At 45.6% G+C, this 18,984-nt stretch overlaps 1 protein-coding gene across 2 annotated transcripts in view; it reads right to left on the bottom strand.

The window, feature by feature from the left end:
• The window catches only part of UTP4 (UTP4 small subunit processome component), a 28,648-nt gene extending 9,841 nt beyond the window's left edge, over window positions 1-18,807 (bottom strand). The window contains exons 1-9 of one of the 2 annotated variants that reach the window (XM_038754720.1): window positions 18,728-18,807; window positions 11,742-11,860; window positions 10,612-10,772; window positions 9,755-9,943; window positions 7,847-7,931; window positions 6,639-6,728; window positions 5,655-5,866; window positions 2,067-2,238; window positions 1,857-1,948 (exon numbers count right to left, since the gene is read on the bottom strand). In XM_038754720.1, the coding sequence (XP_038610648.1) occupies window positions 1,857-1,948; window positions 2,067-2,238; window positions 5,655-5,866; window positions 6,639-6,728; window positions 7,847-7,931; window positions 9,755-9,943; window positions 10,612-10,770 (999 nt within the window). In that variant the 5' untranslated portion in view covers window positions 10,771-10,772; window positions 11,742-11,860; window positions 18,728-18,807. Of the gene's footprint in view, window positions 1-1,856; window positions 1,949-2,066; window positions 2,239-5,654; window positions 5,867-6,638; window positions 6,729-7,846; window positions 7,932-9,754; window positions 9,944-10,611; window positions 10,773-11,741; window positions 11,861-18,675 lie in introns of both variants that reach the window. The other variant, XM_038754721.1, reaches the window with a different exon arrangement.
• Between the last annotated feature and the right edge of the window lie 177 nt (window positions 18,808-18,984).

Genomic DNA, 18,984 nt, shown 5'->3' with positions numbered 1-18,984 from the left:
CAGACCTTCGCCCAAATCTGTGGAATACGTCACTTGCCCAGAGACACCCATTCTCACTTCTCCACTTCTATGGCAGCCCCAAGAGGAAAAGAGGGAACAGAGCACAGGAGGTTGCCAGACAAGGAGCCCCCTCCCCAACACCCTTTACTAGCAGAGCCCAGGGCAACTGCCCTTTTGCCCTAAGCAATGGAAAATTCCAACTCCCTTAAGGAAATAAAGCCCACCAAAAAAATTCCATTCAGTTTCTGCTGTCATCTAAGCTTTGAATTTTCATTTTTCAATTAGATCGACTTTTCCTTTCCATCCGGAGAGCCCCTAAACACTCAACTAGCACAAGAAAACTACCTCACTGGCTGGGGCAGCCTACTCCTCCCCTGCCTGACATTGCAGGAGCAAAGAGAGGGGGCAGAAGCCAGGACCCACTCGGCCAACTTCTTCATCACCATGAGCTCCAGGGTCCTCTTGGACTGGAGGTTTGGATGGGAGGGGCACCTAATCACCAGGGCAGCCTCTCCCACCTCCTGTTGGACACCAAAGAAGCCAAGCCTGCCTGCATCAATGTGAAAACACTGGGAAGTCCGTCGTCTTTTGCAATCAAGGACTACTGCCTGGAGCAGTGAGAAGCCTGAGATCTGTACCCTCCAAATACTATTTGAGCTACATATTTAAGACTGTCGTTCTTAGATTGTCTATCCTTTAACCTGCTTATTGTTTGTCATTTATTCTAGTTTATGGGTGATTCCTATTTTCCATGTGTCCTTCCACCCCGACTTAGACCACAAGGCCCTGGTAGGGCTGGGGTTGAGTTTTAACTACATTATACACCTTCCACAAGCGTTTAGTACCACACCTATCACAAAACAAGCACCCATTGAATACAAGAACAATAATCTAGATTACAGCAAAGGAGAGAAAGGGACCAACCGGAATGTTGAGCCATGAAATTTTTCTGAAGAACCATTTTAAAGGTGGGGGGGGGGGCAGGAAAAACACAAATGATAATAAGCATAGGAGACATGAATTAAATCTTCTGTTAATCACTAGAACTAAACTAGACAAAACACCTGTTTTTCTAAAGTGTTTATTAATACCACTTGCCAAAGTAATTCATCTACTGCTCAGGAGCTCATCATCAAAAGCAGCGTGGCATAATGGACGGAGCACGGGCCTGGGAGTAAGAAGGTCATGGGTTCTAATTCCGGCTCTGCCGTTTTTATTATATCTCTCGAGCTGAAACAAATGATCACAATACACTCAAGCGCAATACTCAAGGAGTTCTCCACAATGAGGATGTGATGGGCCAAAATCCTAGCAATTGGACTGCATGACTGGGAAACAAAAGCCAAACAACTGCCTGCCAGCGATTTTGCTTCTTTTACAACTTTGAAAAGCAAGTCAGATCAGCTCTTTCCTCAACATGTTCTTTTTGCCAGCTGGGGACCTTAGGCAAGTCATTTCACTTCTCTGTGCCTCAGTTACCTCATCTGTAAAATGGGCATTAAGACTGTGAGCCCCACATGGGACAGGGACTATAGCCAACACAATTTATTTGCACCTAGTACAGTGCCCGGCACATAGTAAGTATTAACAAATACCACAATTATTATTATTACTATTACAGAAAACTGACATTCTATACCACTGACTCAGTACTTTCAGAACCAGGAAGCACTATACAGTTTATGCTCAATCTTCCAATTACCATTCAAAATTGCCCACACAAGACACCTCCCCACAGACAGACCAGAAAAGGAAGAAGTAGCTGCAAGGGATTAAATTCAAAACATATAAAATAAGGAAACTGTATAACGGTCCTGCAGTGAATATCCACCTTTAGAAAAGAAAAACAGACTTACACTTGGGAAGGTGATTTTTCGGAGGGCGCAGTCATAGTTTTTAGTTTGTACTCTTTCCATGAGTGGGCGGATCACTAGGTGAGTGTCCATGCCTGAAAAACAAGCGACAATCCAGGGGTAGACCAAAGTCTTTGATGAAACCAGTAGGGTCCTGGAGATAATGATAGCTGGAGGGAGGAATAGCACTCTCTGACATCGAGCTATACGTACCTCCAGAGATCAATGCCGTCGGACTGTGTGCCACAGAGCGCACGTCATGAGTATGATGCTGAAATGCCTTCGTTCTTATCCACTGGCTCTCAGAGCCCCCAGATCTCAAAGAGATCAGCTGAAAATGGAACACGGTTCCCTCTGCATTACCCACCACAATACTATCTTCGCTCTAGAAAAAGAAATAACCAATGTCAAGGTAAGGTGAAATAGGGTCCCAACTGGGCAACAAACAAACCAAGAGACTAGCACAATAGCTAAGGCAGTATTTTTCACAAGCCAGGACTGCACAGGAGAGGAGATTTATTGATTTATTTATAACAATCGTCTTGGACTCAGGACAAATCTCCCCTTTGTTGCCAATCCAAAACTTTTGCAGATAGAGTGTTGTGCGGGCCAATCAAAAATTCAGGCTTATATGGGCTGAAGTTCACTGTGGGCACGGAAAGCGTCTGTTATTCTGTTGTGTTGTCCTCTCCCAAGTGCTTAGTACAGTGCACTGCACACAGTAAGCACTCAATAAATACGACTGACTGACTGAAGCCAACCAAGGGTTTCAGTTAGACTCCAAATATTACAAGGTTTACCGTTTTCTAACCACTTTTGGTAGAGTGAAAAAAAGATCCAGATTCATTTGTGTTCAGAAAGAACTGAAGTGTGGAATTTTTTCTTTTTGAAACGAGCACTGGATTCAGTGTGGCCCAGTGGAAAGAGCATGGGTTTGAGAGTCAGAGGACCTGGGTTCTAATCCCAACTCAGCCACTTGACTGTGTGACCTTGGTCAAGTCATTTAACTTATCTGGGCCTCAGTTCCCTCATCTGCAGAATGGGGATTCAAATCTATTCTCCCTCCTGCGTAGGCTGTGAGCCCCAAGTGGGACCCAATTATCTCGAATCTACCCTAGTGCTAAATATAGTGCTTCGCTCATAGTAAGCACTTAACAAAAAACAGCTATTAATATTATTACTGTTATTTTCCCCTTGTAGATCATCATCATCATCATCATCAATCGTATTTATTGAGCGCTTACTATGTGCAGAGCACTGTACTAAGCGCTTGGGAAGTACAAATTGGCAATACAGCCTCGGAATTAACAAACCTTTTAAATAAACATAATGTCTTTCCTAGGAGAGCTACCCAGAAAGGTCATGCTCATCAAGTCATGATGAGCAGCGAGAAGCAGCGTGGCTCGGTGGAAAGAGCCCGGGCTTTGGAGTCAGAGGTCATGGGTTCAAGTTCCAGCTCCGCCAACTGTCAGCTGTGTGACTTTGGGCAAGTCACTTCACTTCTCTGGGCCTCAGTGACCTCATCTGGAAAATGGGGATTAGGACTGTGAGCCTCCTGTGGGACAACCTGATCACCCTGTAACCTTCCCAGCGCTTAGAACAGTGCTTTGCACATAGTAAGCGCTTAATAAATGCCATCATTATTATTTTAGACTGTGAGCCCACTGTTGTGTTGGGACTGTCTCTGTATGTTGCCAACTTGTACTTCCCAAGCGCTTAGTACAGTGCTCTGCTAAGCGCTCAATAAATACGATTGATTGATTATGTGATGTCACAGTGCCCCCTACAGGCCAAGCCTACAAAACACACCCCAAACCTAAACACACCAAATACCTATTTAGTCACATAATTTCCTTCACCGTATAAATTCAATCAACTAACCAATGAGTCAATTGTATTTGAGCGCTTACTGTGTACAGAGCAAGCAATGTACTAAGCGCTTGGCCAAGTACAACACAACAGACTTGGTAGGCACACTCCCTGTCACAAGGCTCTTACAGTCTGGAGAGGGAGATGCACATTAAAATAAATTAGTAATAGGGGAAATGGGAGAGTTTCTTCCCCCTTCAATTTTTGAGGAAATAACATATATATATATATTATTATTCAGTTCTGGAACTCGGCATCAGGAACCCTTATACAGAACACTTATATATATATATTTAAAACAGTGGTAGTAGCCCATACTAAGGTAGGATGGTAGGGTAGCTTCAAGCTGTGAAAAGTTTTTGAAAAGTGCACCCATAGTAGGAAGAGGAGATGGGAGGGACGATAAGACTATGATTCCTTGAGGGCTTATTTGAAGTTCTGGGAGAGTACAATTCTGACCTTTTACCTTCTCTTTCTTCTCCCCTCTTTTTTTCCTCCTGCTTCCCTTATTGTAGACTTAATTCCCCACTTGATAACCCTTCCCCCATTTTGGGGATACAAAAATGATGTGAATAAATGTGGTGTGTCAGAAGACTAAAACAAAGGAGAGAAGCAGCGTGGCTCAGTGGAAAGAGCACGGGCTTGGGAGTCAGAGGTCATGAGTTCAAATCTCAGCTCTGCCGCTTGTCAGCTCTGTGACTTTGGGCAAGTCACTTCACTTCTCTGGGCCTCAGTTACCTCATCTGTAAAATGGGGATTAAGACTGTGAGCCCCACATGGGACAACCTGATCACCTTGTGTCCTCCCCAGCGCTTAGAACAGTGCTTTGCACATAGTAAGCGCTTAACAAATACCACCATTATAAATACCACCATTATTATCACTGAAATGACATGTCAGACGTTTACCAAATTTAGAATGGATGTCCACTTTCTGAACTCAAAACCTTGGACAGAGGAGACCTAAGGATGCTTACATTTTGCCCAGGTTAATGACTTTCATTCAAAACAATGAGACGCATTGTGGCCTAGTGGAAACAGCACAGGCCTGGGATCTAATCCCGGCTCTGCCACTTGTCTGCTTTGTGAATCTGGGTAAATCACTTAATTTCTCTGTGCCTCAGTTACATCATCTGGAAAATGGGGATTAAGACTGTGAGCCCTATGCGGGACAGGGCCTGTTGTCCAACCTTATTAGCTTGTATCTACCCTGACGCTTAATACAGAGCCTGGCACATGCATTGTAAGTGCTTTAACAAATACCATTTAAAAAAAAAACAGAAAACACACATACCAAACCCCGCCTAGAAAAAAAAACCCTAAATGTACGTTGTTGTTTTTTCTCAGTTTTCAGACAGGAGGGTGGACTGGAAACTAAGTAGGCATGGTAAGTGAAAAGACTGATCTGTGGAACAATTCTGGAACCGGGCAGGGGGGATGAGTAGGGGGAATGGAAGAGGCAGACGAGGGCCTGGAGGAGGAAGGAGCTAGTACAGGAGATGATACTTCAAGTGAAACCTTGAGTTCACATGTCTAGTTTATCTAAAAGACTGAAAACTCACATTCTGCATCAATTAGGGTTAGGAAGTTATAGGTGGCTGGCACACCGATAAAGATGCTCAGGGAAAATTATTTTTTCACTCAGATGTCCAGGTCTTATTAAAACCTGAAGGATGATTACAAGGTTTTGCCAATGCAGCAGACATTCTTCATTCCTTCATTCATCCATTCGTTATTTACTGAGCGCTTACTGTGTGAAGAGCACTGTACTAAGCGCTTGGAAAGTACAATTCAGCAATAAGGAGAAAGAATCGCTGCCCACACCGGGCTTACAGTCTGGAAGGGAGGAGACAGACAACAAAACAAGTGAACAGGCATCAACACAGAGTTATGGATATCTACACATCAAAACAAGTAAACAGGCATCACTTACATCAGACGCAGAGATGGACAGGATGTCGGAGTTGGAGAGGTTGTTCGTCTGCATGAGGGTTCCTGATGCCGAGTTCCAGAACTGAATCTTTCCGGAAGAGTCGGCGCTCACAACCGTGCCATCGGATAGAAATACCACACCCCACACGACACAGTCACGTTTCTGAGGGTTTTTCAGCCTCCTGTCTACCAATATCCTTTGAGTGGTGTTGCCTGGAAAACAAGTAGGCCAAAGTGACGAGTTGTGGAAGGAGTGGGGACAGCACAAAGCATGGAAGGTGAAACGATAAAAAGACTCCGGAGACTATAAGCTTCCCTCTAGACTGTACACCCGTGATGGGCCGAGAGCGGGTCTACCATCTCTGTGCTCTGCACACAGTAAGTGCTCATTAAATACCCTTGATTGATTGAGACACTGACACTTTACCCTCATGAGGCTTCTCTGCAACCATTAAAGGCCATGGGATCTAATCCCGGCTCTGCCACTTGTCTGCTGTATGACTCTGGGCATGTCACTTACCTTCTTTGTGCTTCAGTTACCTCATCTGTACAATGGGGAGAGTATGAGCCCCATGTGGGACGTGGACTGTGCCTGACCTGATTAACCTGTATCTACCACAGCACTTAATGCAGTGTCTGGCACATGTTAAGCCCTTAACCAATACCATTTTTTAAAAAATACCTACGGAAAACTAATTCTGGATCATGCTAACTGATGTAAAATGAAACTGAAAAGTGTCAGCCACTGTGCCCCAATAAATCTTAGGAGGAGTGAAGGGGCCTCCCTCAACACAGTACATCATGGACATCACGAAAACAGTCCAGAATATTCCTGAGAAGGATCTGGGGACGGTGGATTCTAAAAATTCTTTGCAAGAACCTAAATTGTAAAGACTATAAAAGTTCTTCGCAAGATCTGCACCTAGGAACTAGAAGTTAATCCAAAGGAAAACCAAATTACAGTTGATCGGCAAAAAATATTCACCTGATTTGCTATCAAGGATACGAATTAAGTTTATGGAGCCGGCTGCAATGTGGGAACCCAGTGGGTGCCAGCAGACAGACAGGACACGACCTAGAGAGTTACAAAAAGGAAAAGGAAATCATTCTCAAGAGAATAAATAGCAGCAAATGATTTAAAGGAATGATTTATCCCAAAGGCCTTTACCTCAACCTCCACTCATCCTGAGCCTGCCACAAATCCTGACCAGAATCTCAAGATATTCTCCACCTCACCAGGTACCAGAGACAACCAGGATTCTCTCCTGCTTGCCAAGCTCTATGTATCCCCACTTTGCTGAGGGCAATCTGAAGCTTTTTGTGCTTCCATCCTGCTCAGGAGCCAGTGCGGGTCTTTTTGTCGGCTCCAGGGCCAGGTAACAGAGAACTGACTGGCACCTACACAGTTTTAGGATTTATTGAGTACGAACCAAGTGCTAGGAACGGAACAGCACACCCACCCAAATAACGCCCTTTCTGTTCTCAAGGATTTCATACCTAAGGCAAAGACACAATGAAACGCACTCTGAATAATCACTCGTAGACAGATCCCAGATAAGTCCACTTTTATGGTTATTTGCAGCTTTTCATTTTGAATGTATTTTTCCATTTTCTCTAGTTTGGTGGATTTGATCTAGAAACCAGAGGGAAGGGCCACTGGTTGGAAACGATAAAGAATCTGACCAGGAAGAGGCAGTTTCTCTCAAACACCTTACACTCTGTCTATGCCCTTCTGCAAGTTTTGAACTTTATTTGGAAACAGCACCTCTTAAAGGCCCTAAGGACTCGCCATACTTGCCGAAGACAGTGCTGAGGGAAAGGAGCGTTGGTAGGAGCAGATGTGGAAAAAAAAACTGCGTCTGCTGTGGCAACCTCCCCCAATTTTGACCTTTCAGGACAAAGGAGCCACTTCTTACTGCGCTCTCGGCAGACACGAACTCTGGAGAGCTGTTAGCAATGGCAATAGCTGGGGCAGTTTGTCTTCTCACGTGCTCCACCTCTTGCTGTGTTCCCTCAAATTCTCCCTTCCTCAGAGAGCTCAGCAGTGGCAAGAGCTGATGCTACCGACTGTGCTTATACTTTGTAGATCTGCACCTTAAAAGAAATCCCCTTTTCTCCCTGCCCAGGGGCACCCTTTGGTTCAATGAAAGAGATGTTGAACTTTCATGCTCTGCCCCCGAAAATGCTCTATACCTTTCTGATGACCCAGGTTTCTCTCAAACTGGATTCTATCTGGTGAGACCCGGAATAATTTCAATGATCCATCCTCACAGCCAATCTGTCAGAGAGAAATAGGTCAGTGAGGACTAGAAAAGGTATTTTATTCAGACAAATTTCTTATATAAATTGTCTCAGAATGCTACCGTCCATGTATATTGTTGATGGACCACTGAATTTTCCTTATACTCAGATCGATTTTCACTTACCAACTTTAATCACTAATTTCTTTCATCTTTGTCACTGGAATCTTTTCCTAATTTATACAACTTATTGACAACATGGAAATTCCACAGGCCTCCCTAAAAAATGTAAATAGACTAAAATCTATTTGCTAGGAGGATAACACTGCATTTGAGAACTAAAAGCAACTCAATTTAACTTGAATTTGTTTGTGTGCATATATATTCTAAGCAGGGCTGTTTTTGAAGTTCAGAGCCACAGTAACCAAAGAAATTACTCTGGAGGAGAGTAATGTGAACGTAGACAATGAGAGTTTTAATCTCTGATTTTGAGTTGATAAAATCTCATTATTTCACAACCAAAGTCATACACAAGTCTGTGCTTGTGTGTATGTATGTAAGCTGAGAAGGAAAATGACTGAAGGAAAAAAATGTGAGGGTGTAGACAGAACAAACATGGAGTTCTTTTTCCACCAAATCCCATGATGACTGGATGAGGGGGCACCCACAGAAACTTGATGGAGAGGTTCAAAAACAAGAAGAAATACTTCTTCACGTCATGTGGTTTGCACATGGAATTCATTATCAGAGGAAGCCATGGATCAAAAATATCAGTAGGTTCAAAAGGGGTGTGAACAGGTTCATCAGTAAGAGGCCCATAATGTGTTACTAGACGAAAACGTTGGGGCAACATCCTTATAAACCAGGACGGATGTCGAACAGAGCAACCGTCTTACTTCTCCTCTGTAAACACGTGTTGGACACAGATTATTGAGTTAGATGGACCACTGACCTGACTCAATAATGACATTTCTTATGTTCTTTTTAACCAATCTAATGGTCCCAGCATCCCTTTTGGGAGTTCTGTCCCTGGGCCCACCACTTTCATTCATGCATTCAATCGTATTTATTGAGCGCTTACTGTGTGCAGAGCACTCTATTATGTGCTTGGGAAGTACAAGTTGGCAACATATAACATATAACTTTCTTAGGTATCACAAAGTGTACAACATAACAGAACCTGTCTACCAACTCTGCTATGTTGTACTCTCCCAAGCACTTAGTACAGTGCTCTGCATACAGTAGGTGCTCAATACACCTGGTTGATCATAGCAGGCAGGTAAAAATGAGAGCAGTCGAGCAATTCCTAGTGACTGAGGAAACGGGAACTATAATAATAAAAGTAATAATAATTATGGTATTTGTCAAGCGCTTACTATGTGCCAGGCACTGTACTAAGCTCTGGGGTGATTACAAGCAAACCATGTTGGACACAGGCCCTGTCCCAGGTGGGGTGCACAGTCTCGCTCCCCGTTTTGCATATGAGGTAACTAAGGCACAAAGAAGTGAAGTGACTCGCCCAGTGTCACGCAGCAGACAAGCGGTAGCGCCGGGATTGGAACTCATGACCTTCTGATTCCTAGGCCCATGCTCTATTATGCCACGCTGCAATTCCGAACACTCAAAACCTAATTTCTACAACGAATTCTCCTCCTGGAAGAGAAGTGGTTGGGAGCACTGCAAAAGCATAATTTAGGAAAAGTGCTTGGGACTGCCCTAATAGGAGCCCGCCCACTTGAAAAGGAGAATTGTCCTGTGTCAAAGGAGAGCTCCAATTCTCTGCTGCGCCTCAGGCACTTAAGTCTTAAAAAATACACCAGTTTGAATGAACTACAGCAAGAGACACTCCAAAGATACGAACCACAAGATGAGTCCCGCTGGGATTGGAAGCCATACTCCAAATAGGACCCCCATAGCCACTCATAGAATACTTGACGTTCAGCTTCTCCAAGTCATACTCGTTAATGTCTCCGTTGAGTCCGGCACTGAAGAGGCGTTGTCCGGCCCAACACAATGCTTCTGTAGATCGGCCTTCATGCCCTGGGAAAAACTACAGCGACACGGTAACTCAGTGAGTCACCCCCAATTCTTGCCCCATCCCTCTAGACTGGAAAGCGCACTGTGGGCAGGGAATGTGCCCGTTACAGTGTCATACTTTTCCAAACTCTTAGTACAGTGATCTGCACACGGCAAGTGCCCGATAAATACAACTGATTGCTCAATTAACACCTGTTGCACATAACTCTTGGGTTTTTCTTCACCTGCTGAGAGAAACATCTTTCTCGAGGGTTTTTAGGGTGTCCTCTACTTTGATCTCCACTGGAAAGTCTGGCAGCCCCATCAATACTGAGCAGCAATTGATTCGGCTCAGAAAAAAAGTACTTCAAATCTCTCCTTCCTAAGCTCTTTTTATATCTAAATAGAGGAATACCACAAATACATCCAGATGTGATGGTGTCTGTAAAGCACGATTATTTCCCAGCTTTAAATTCAATTAGTCCAGCTTCTTCTGCAGGAGCCTGTAAGAACCTACCAGAACGTATAAAAGTAACTGTTCCCAGTCTTCTGGAAGCCACACTAGTCTTGGGAAGGTTCCCTAATAGACCCAGCAAACAAAGAGTTCCTTAGGCTTCACACAACTTACAACTGAGAATGATCATTGTTTTCCTTTGAGTTTCAGAACCACCCGGCAGAAAATAAGCCTTGGATTTCATTTACCTTTTCCTGATAGTAGTTTGCCGACAAGTTGTAGATCTCCACTGCACTGTTAGTCCGAGAAACGGCCAGCTTATCTGCCTGGCTGTTGTAACTTATACAGCGAATTGCCGTGGGGACATAGTTAAAGAATCGCACTCGGTGAACCTTAAACTCACCCATTCCTAAAAGAACAGAGAAGACACAACTCACTACTGCCGAGCATTTTACATAAATAATATTTTGCCAGTACATCATGGCTGCCATTGCTTGTAAAGACAGAAATATCCAATATCGGTTCTCAGTGTAACTCTTTTTCAGTTGGCAAAAAGCCTACTTTATCTTCAGGGAGAAAATTTATGTCACACTTCTGCCTGCGATTATGTTTTGTCCAAGAAGGATACTAAAAAATGAAAATCCATCATCAATCAATGGTATTTAACGAGAGCTATACTGTGCAGAGTCAGAAGTAATAATAACAATTATTATGGCATTTGTTAAGCCCGTACTAGTCCCAAGCACTGTCCTAAGCGCTGGGGTAGATACAAGGTAATTGGGTTGGACACAGTCCCTGTCCCACACAGGGCTCAACATTTCACAGACCAAACAAAATAACAATGGGGATCAGATTAAGAACCAGGAGCCTAAAGAAACATCTTAAGAGGAAAGCGAGATGAAGGGTGGTGGAAGAATTAGGAATTTCTGAGTTCTGGCTTTCTGGGCCAAAAAAATCATTCATTTACTCATATTTATTGAGCGTTACTGTGGGCAGAGCACCATACAAAGCACTTGGAAAGTGCAATAAAGAGAGACAATCCCTGCCCACAACAGGTTTACAGTCTAGAGGTGGGGAGACAGGCATCAAAACAAGTAAAGCAGAATCAAAATAAATACGCGGAATTATATAGATGTACATATATACTGAAGTGCTGTGTGGTGGAAGGGGGAGGAAGAGCAAAGGGAGCAAGTCGAAGGGATGCGGAAGATGGGGAAGCTGCGGAAAATGGGGTTTAGTCTGGGAAGGCCTCTTGGAGAAGGTGACTAATAATTTTAATATTTGTTAAGGGCTTACTCTGTGCCAGGCACCGTAACAAACGCTGGACAACACCCAGACAACAAAACAACACCCACACAACATGATAAATGCCCCTTACCTCAGACCAGGAGTGTCCTGTCGGGGAAAGGTCAAGTTGTGGTGCGTGGTTTGCAGCACATAAACTCGATGAAGGTTAAGAACCGGGTCGGTAATACGTTCTGTACGGTGCAGAGGAGCCTGTGGGCAGATGGGCATTATCAAGGGTGTAAGGGGAGGGCGGCGCAGGATCTCCAGCTTTGGCAACCAAAATTATCACCCTGATAAAAGCTCAGGAAGGAAGGAAGGGCCCCAGTGGCCTCCACGTGGAAGGGGGCGGGAGGCCTCCAGCCCCTGCTGCCTCCCCGGTGTCCGGGGGGGTCAAGGAGCCGCAAAGTGCGGCTTCTTTGGAGGGTGGATTGGAAGAGGTTCGTTCATTCATTCATTCGTATTTATTGAGTGCTTACTGTGTGCAGAGCACTGGACTAAGCACTTGGAAAGTCCAACGGGCTCACAGGCTGGGGGGGGGGGGAGACAGACAACAAAACAAGGCAAGCAGACAGGCATCCCCAAATCCACAGTTCATTCATTCATTCAATCATATTTATTGGGCGCTTACTACTACTACTACTAATGGTGATGATGGTATTTGTTAAGCGCTTGCTATGTGCAAAGCACTGTTCTAAGCACTGGGGGGGATACAAGGTGATCAAGGTGTCCCACGTGGGGCTCACAGTCTTCACCCCCATTTTACAGACAGGGGAACTGAGGCTCTGAGAATTTAAGTGACTTGCCCAAGGTCACACAGCAGACACGTGGCGGAGTCGGGATTCGAACCCATGACCTCTGACTCCAAAGCCCGGGCTCTTGCCACTGAGCCACGCTGCTTCTCACATTCTCTCTCAAATAATGGCATTTGATAAGCGCTTACTCTGTGCCAAGCACTGTTCTAAACATGGAGGCCGGGGGGATACTAGGTGATCGGGTTGTCCCACAAGGGGCTCAAAGTCTTCATCCCCATTTTACAGATGAGGGAACTGAGGCCCAGATAAATTAAGTGACTTGCCCAAAGTCACACAGCAGACAAGTGGCAGAGTCTGAACCCCCGACTGGGGCGGGGGGCCGAAGAAGGTGGAAGTAGAAAGGGCAGTTCGGCGGTGCCGCTCCCGCTGCTGCAGGTAGTAGCCGGTCCCATCCGGTCTGATCCGGTTTGGTCCGGTCCGGCCCCGGGGTCTGAGGGCAGGGGAGGGGGCTGCCCGGGGGAGGCAACCCCTCCCCCCCACCCTCCTTCCCCTCCCCACAGCACCTGCATAATAATAATAGTAATAATAATGATGGCATTTGTTAGGCGCTTACTATGTGCACAGCACTGTTCTAAGCGCTGGGGGGAATACAAGGTGATCAAGTTGTCCCACGTGGGGCTCACAGTCTTCACCCCCATTTTACAGATGAGGGAACTGAGGTTCAGAGAAGTGAAGTGACTTGCCCACAGTCACACAGCAGGCATGTGGCGGAGCCGGGATTCGAACCCATGACCTCTGACTCCAAAGCCCGTGCTCTTTCCACTGAGCCACACTGCTTCTCTACCTGTATGTCTGTACAGATTTATTACTCTATTTTACTTGTACATAGTTACTATTCTATTTATTTTACTTTGTTAACATGTGTTGTTTTGTTGTCTGTCTCCCCCTTCTAGACTGTGAGCCCGCTTTGGGTAGGGACCGTCTCTATATTTTACCAACTTGGACTTCCCAAGCGCTTAGTACAGTGCTCTGCACACAGTAAGTGCTCAATAAATACGATTGATTGATTGATTGATTCTCTTTAAGTGCAGAGCACTGTCCCAAGTGCTCAGGAAGTACCAATCGTGTACAGATAGAGACGGCCCCTACCTAACAACGGGCTCACAGAGCAGCGTGGCTCAGTGGAAAAGAGCATGGGCTTTGCAGTCTGAGGTCATGGGTTCAAATCACAGCTCCGCCAACTGCCAGCTGTGTGACTCTGGGCAAGTCACTTAACTTCTCTGTGCTTCAGTGACCTCATCTGTAATATGGCGATGAAGACTGGGAGCCCCCCGTGGGACAATCTGATCACTCTGTAACCTCCCCAGTGCTTAGAACAGTGCTTTGCACATAGTAAGCGCTTAATAAATGCTATCATTATTATTACTATTAGAAAGGTGGGAGACAGACAGCAAAACCCAACAAGCAGACAGGTGTCAATGCCATCAGAATAAATAGAATTAAATAGATAAATAGAATTATATATATCTTGCGTGGCTCAGTGGAAAGAGCCCAGGCTTTGGAGTCTTTGGAGTCAGAGGTCATGGGTTCGAATTCTGACTCTACCACATGTCTGCTGTGGGATCTTGGGCAAGTCACTTAACTTCTCTGGGCCTCAGTTACCTCATCTGTAAAATGGGGATTAAGACTGTGAGCCCCACATGGGACAACCTGTTCACCCTGTATCCTCCCCAGTGCTTAGAACAGTGCTTTGCACATAGTAAGCGCTTAACAAATGCCTATTATTATTATTATATCTTATTATATATATGTTTAGAACAGTGCTTCGACCATGAGCCTGTTGTGGGGTAGGGACCGTCTCTATCTGTTGCCAACTTGTCATTCCCAAGCGCTTAGTCCAGTGCTCTGCACACAGTAAGTGCTCAATAAATATGATGGAATGAATAGTAAGCACTTAACAAATACCGTTATTATTATTATATCAATATACACATCATTAATAGAATAAATAGAGTAATAAATATGTACATAGATACACCAATGCTGTGGGGAGGAGAAGGAGGTAGGGTAGAGAAACAGCATGGCTCAGTGGAAAGGGAACGGGCTTTGGAGTCAGAGGTCATGGGTTCAAATCCCAGCTCCACCAATTGTCAGCTGTGTGACTTTGGGCAAGTCACTTCACTTCTCTGGGCCTCAGTGACATCATCTGTAAAATGGGGATGAAGACTGTGAGCCCCCTGTGGGACCACCTGATTACTAGTAACCTCCCCAGCACTTAGAACAGTGCTTTGCACATAGCAAGCGCTTAATAAATGCCATTATTATTATTATTATTATTACTTCACTTCTCTGTGCCTCAGTGACATCATCTGTAAAATGGGGATGAAGACTGTGAGCCCCCTGTGGGACCACCTGATTACTAGTAACCTCCCCAGCACTTAGAACAGTGCTTTGCACATAGCAAGCACTTAATAAATGCCATTATTATTATTATTATTATTACTTCACTTCTCTGTGCCTCAGTGACCTCATCTGTAAAATGGGGATGAAAACTGTGAGCCCCCCGTGGGACCACCTGATTACTAGTAACCTCCCCAGCGCTTAGAACAGTGCTTTGCACATAGCAAGTGCTTAATAAATGCCATTATTATTATTATTATTACTTCACTTCTCTGTGCCTCAGTGACCTCATCTGTAAAATGGGGATGAAAACTGTGAGGCCCCCGTTGGACCACCTGATCACCTTGGAACCTCCCCAGCGCTTAGAACAGTGCTGGACACGTAGTAAGCGCTTAATAAATGCCATTATTATTATTATTACTTCACTTCTCTGTGCCTCAGTGACCTCACCTGTAAAATGGGGATGAAGACTGTGAGCCCCCCGTGGGACCACCTGAACACCTTGGAACCTCCCCAGCGCTTAGAACAGTGTTAGGCACGTAGTAAGTGTTTAATAAATGCCATTATTATTATTACTTCACTTCTCTGTGCCTCAGTGACCTCATCGGTAAAATGAGGATGAAGACTAGAAGCCCCCCGTGGGACCAACTGATCACCTAGTAACCTCCCACAGCGCTTAGAACAGTGCTTTGCACATAGTAAGTGCTTAATAAATGCCACTATTATTATTACTTCACTTCTCTGTGCCTCTGTTCCCTCATCTGTCAAATGGGGATTAAGACTGTGAGCCCCCCGTGGGACAACCTGATCACCTTGGAACCTCCCCAGCGCTTAGAACAGTGCTTTGCATGTAGTAAGTGCTTAATAAATGCCATTATTATTATTAGTTCACTCCTCTGCGCCTCTGTTTCCTCATCTGTAAAATGGGGATGAAGACTGGGAGCCCCCCATGGGCTCCCAGTCTTCATCCTCATTTTACAGATGAGGGAACAACAGTGCTCTACACACAGTAAGCACTCAATACGATTGAATGAATAATAAATGCCATTATTATTATTATTACTTCACTTCTCTGTGCCAGTGATGTCATCTGCAAAATGGGGATGAAGACTGTGAGCCCCCCGTGGGACCACCTGATCACCTTGGAACCTCCCCAGCGCCTAGAACAGTGCTGGGCATGTAGTAAGCGCTTAATAAATGTCATTACTATTATTACTACTTCACACCTCTGTGCCTCTGTTCCCTCATCTGTAAAATGGGGATGAAGACTGTGAGCCCCCCGTGGGACAACCTGATCACCTTGGAACCTGCCCAGCGCTTAGAACAGTGCTGGGCACGTAGTAAGCGTTTAATAAATGCCATTACTATTATTATCACTTCACTTCTCTGTGCCTCTGTTCCCTCATCTGTAAAATGGGGGTGAAGACTGTGAGCCCCCCCGTGGGACAACCTGATCAGCTTGGAACCGTGCTGGGCACGTAGTAAGCGCTTAATAAATGCCATTATTATTATTGTTACTTCACTTCTCTGTGCTTCTGTTCCCTCATCTGTAAAATGGGGATGAAGACTGTGAGCCCCCCGTGGGACCACCTGATCAATCAATCAATCGTACTGATTGCGTTTGATCGTAGTAAGCACTTAATAAATGCCACTATTATTCATTCCTATTTATTGAGCGCTTACTGTGTGCAGAGCACTGTACTAAGCGCTTGGGAAGTCCAAGTTGGCAACATCTAGAGACGGTCCTTACCCAACAGGGGGTTCTGGTTCAGTGGCAAGAGCCCGGGCTTTGGAGTCTGAGGTCATGGGTTCAAATCCCGGCTCCGCCAATTGTCAGCTGGGTGACTTTGGGCAAGTCGCTTCGCTTCTCTGGACCTCTGTTCCCTCATCTGCAAAATGGGGATGAAGACTGGGAGCCCCCCGTGGGACCACTGGATGACCTTGGAACCTCCCCCGTGTTTAGAACAGCTCTTGGCACATAGTAAGCCCTTAATAAATGCCATCAGTAAATAAATAGGCTTTTAGACTGTGAGCCCACTGTTGGGTAGGGACTGTCTCTATATGTTGCCAACCTGTACTTCCCAAGCGCTTAGTCCAGTGGTCTGCACGCAGTAAGCGCTCAATAAATACGATTGATTGATTGATTGATTAAACAGTAGAAGAGCGGGCTCCCAGTCTGGAAGTCTATTATCTAATAGACTAATTAGGCTAATCATGAGCCCACTGTTGGGTAGGGACCGTTACTATACGTTGCCAACCTGTACTTCCCAAGCGCTTAGTCCAGTGCTCTGCACGCAGTAAGTGCTCAATAAATATGATTGATTGATTGATTAAATAGTAGAAGAGCGGGCTACCAGTCTCGAAGTCTATTATCTAATAGACTAATTAGGCTAATCATGAGTCCACTGTTGGGTAGGGGCTGTCTCTATGTTGCCAACCTGTCCTTCCCAAGCGCTTAGTCCAGTGCTCTGCACGCAGTAAGCGCTTAATAAAGCGCTCAATAGGAGAAGCAGCGTGGCTCAGTGGAAAGAGCACGGGCTTTGGAGTCAGAGGTCATGGGTTCAAATCCCAGCTCTGCCAACTGCCAGCTGTGTGACTTTGGGCACGTCACTTAACTTCTCTGTGCCTCAGTTACCTCATCTGTAAAATGGGGATTAAGACTGTTATCCTGGTGGGACAACCTGATCACCTTGTAACCTCCCCAGCGCTTAGAACAGTGCTTTGCACATAGTAAGCGCTTAATAAATGCTATCATTAATTATTTAAATATGACTAATTGATTGATTAAATAGTAGAAAAGCGGGCTCCCAGTCTGGAAGTCTATTATCTAATAGACTAATTAGGCTAATCAATCAATCGATCGCATTTATTGAGCGCTTACTGTGTGCAGAGCGCTGTACTAAGCGCTTGGGAAGTCCAAGTTGGCAACATCTAGAGACGGTCCCCACCCAACAACGGGCTCACAGTCTAAAGCAGCGTGGCTCAGTGGAAAGAGCCCGGGCTTTGGAGTCAGTGGTCGTGGGTTCAAATCCCGGCTCCGCCACTTGTCAGCTGTGTGACCTTGGGCAAGCCGCTTCACTTCTCCGGGCCTCCGTTCCCTCATCTGTAAAATGGGGATGAAGACTGTGAGCCCCCCGTGGGCCCACCTGATCCCCTTGGAACCTCCCCAGCGCTTAGAACAGTGCTTGGCACATGGTAGGCGCTTAACCAATCAATCATATTTATTGAGCGCTTACTGTGTGCAGAGCACTGGACTAAGCGCTTGGGAAGTACAAGCTGGCAACATCTAGAGATGGTCCCTACCCCTCATCATCATCATCATCAATCGTATTTATTGAGCGCTTACTATGTGCAGAGCACTGTACTAAGCGCTTGGGAAGTACAAATTGGCAACATCTAGAGACGGTCCCTACCCAACAGTGGGTTCTCTTCCTCCCTTCAAGGCCCTGCTGAGAGCTCACCTCCTCCAGGAGGCCTTCCCAGACTGAGCCCCTTCCTTCCTCTCCCCCTCGTCCCCCTCTCCATCCCCCCCATCTTACCTCCTTCCCTTCCCCACAGCACCTGTATATATGTATATATGTTTGTACATATTTATTACTCTATTTATTTTACTTGTACATATCTATTCTATTTATTTTATTTTGTTAGTATGTTTGGTTTTGTTCTCTGTCTCCCCCTTTTAGACTGTGAGCCCACTGTTGGGTAGGGACTGTCTCTCTATGTTGCCAACTTGTACTTCCCAAGCGCTTAGTACAGTGCTCTGCGCATAGTAAGCGCTCAATAAATGTGATTGATTGATTGATTGATTAAAAGGGGGGACAGAGAACAAAACCAAACATACTAACAAAAATAAAAGGCTAATAGAGTAATTACCTAATAGGGTAATGTCTAGCCTATGATGAGGAGAATGAAGGGGCGGCCTCACCTGCGGCCTCCTCGTCGTCGTCCTCCTCAGCGCTCGACGCTGAGGCGATCGCTGAGGCGACCGCGCGCATGCGCGCTTGGCCGGCCCCCCCCCCACGTGCGCGTCGCTTTGACCCGGAAGCGGAAGTGGCGGGGAGGGGAGGGGGGCGCGCGCTTGGTAGGGGCACCCCACGTGCGCGTCGCTTTGACCCGGAAGCGGAAGTGGCGGGAGGGAGGGGAGCGCGGGCCGCGGGCCGGAAGTGCGCAGGCCGGGGGAGC

Source organism: Tachyglossus aculeatus, chromosome 11 (genome assembly GCF_015852505.1).
Source record: "Tachyglossus aculeatus isolate mTacAcu1 chromosome 11, mTacAcu1.pri, whole genome shotgun sequence".
NCBI lineage: Eukaryota > Metazoa > Chordata > Mammalia > Monotremata > Tachyglossidae > Tachyglossus > Tachyglossus aculeatus.
Note: the sequence above shows the minus strand (reverse complement) of the source record. Positions and strands in the feature narration are given on the sequence as shown.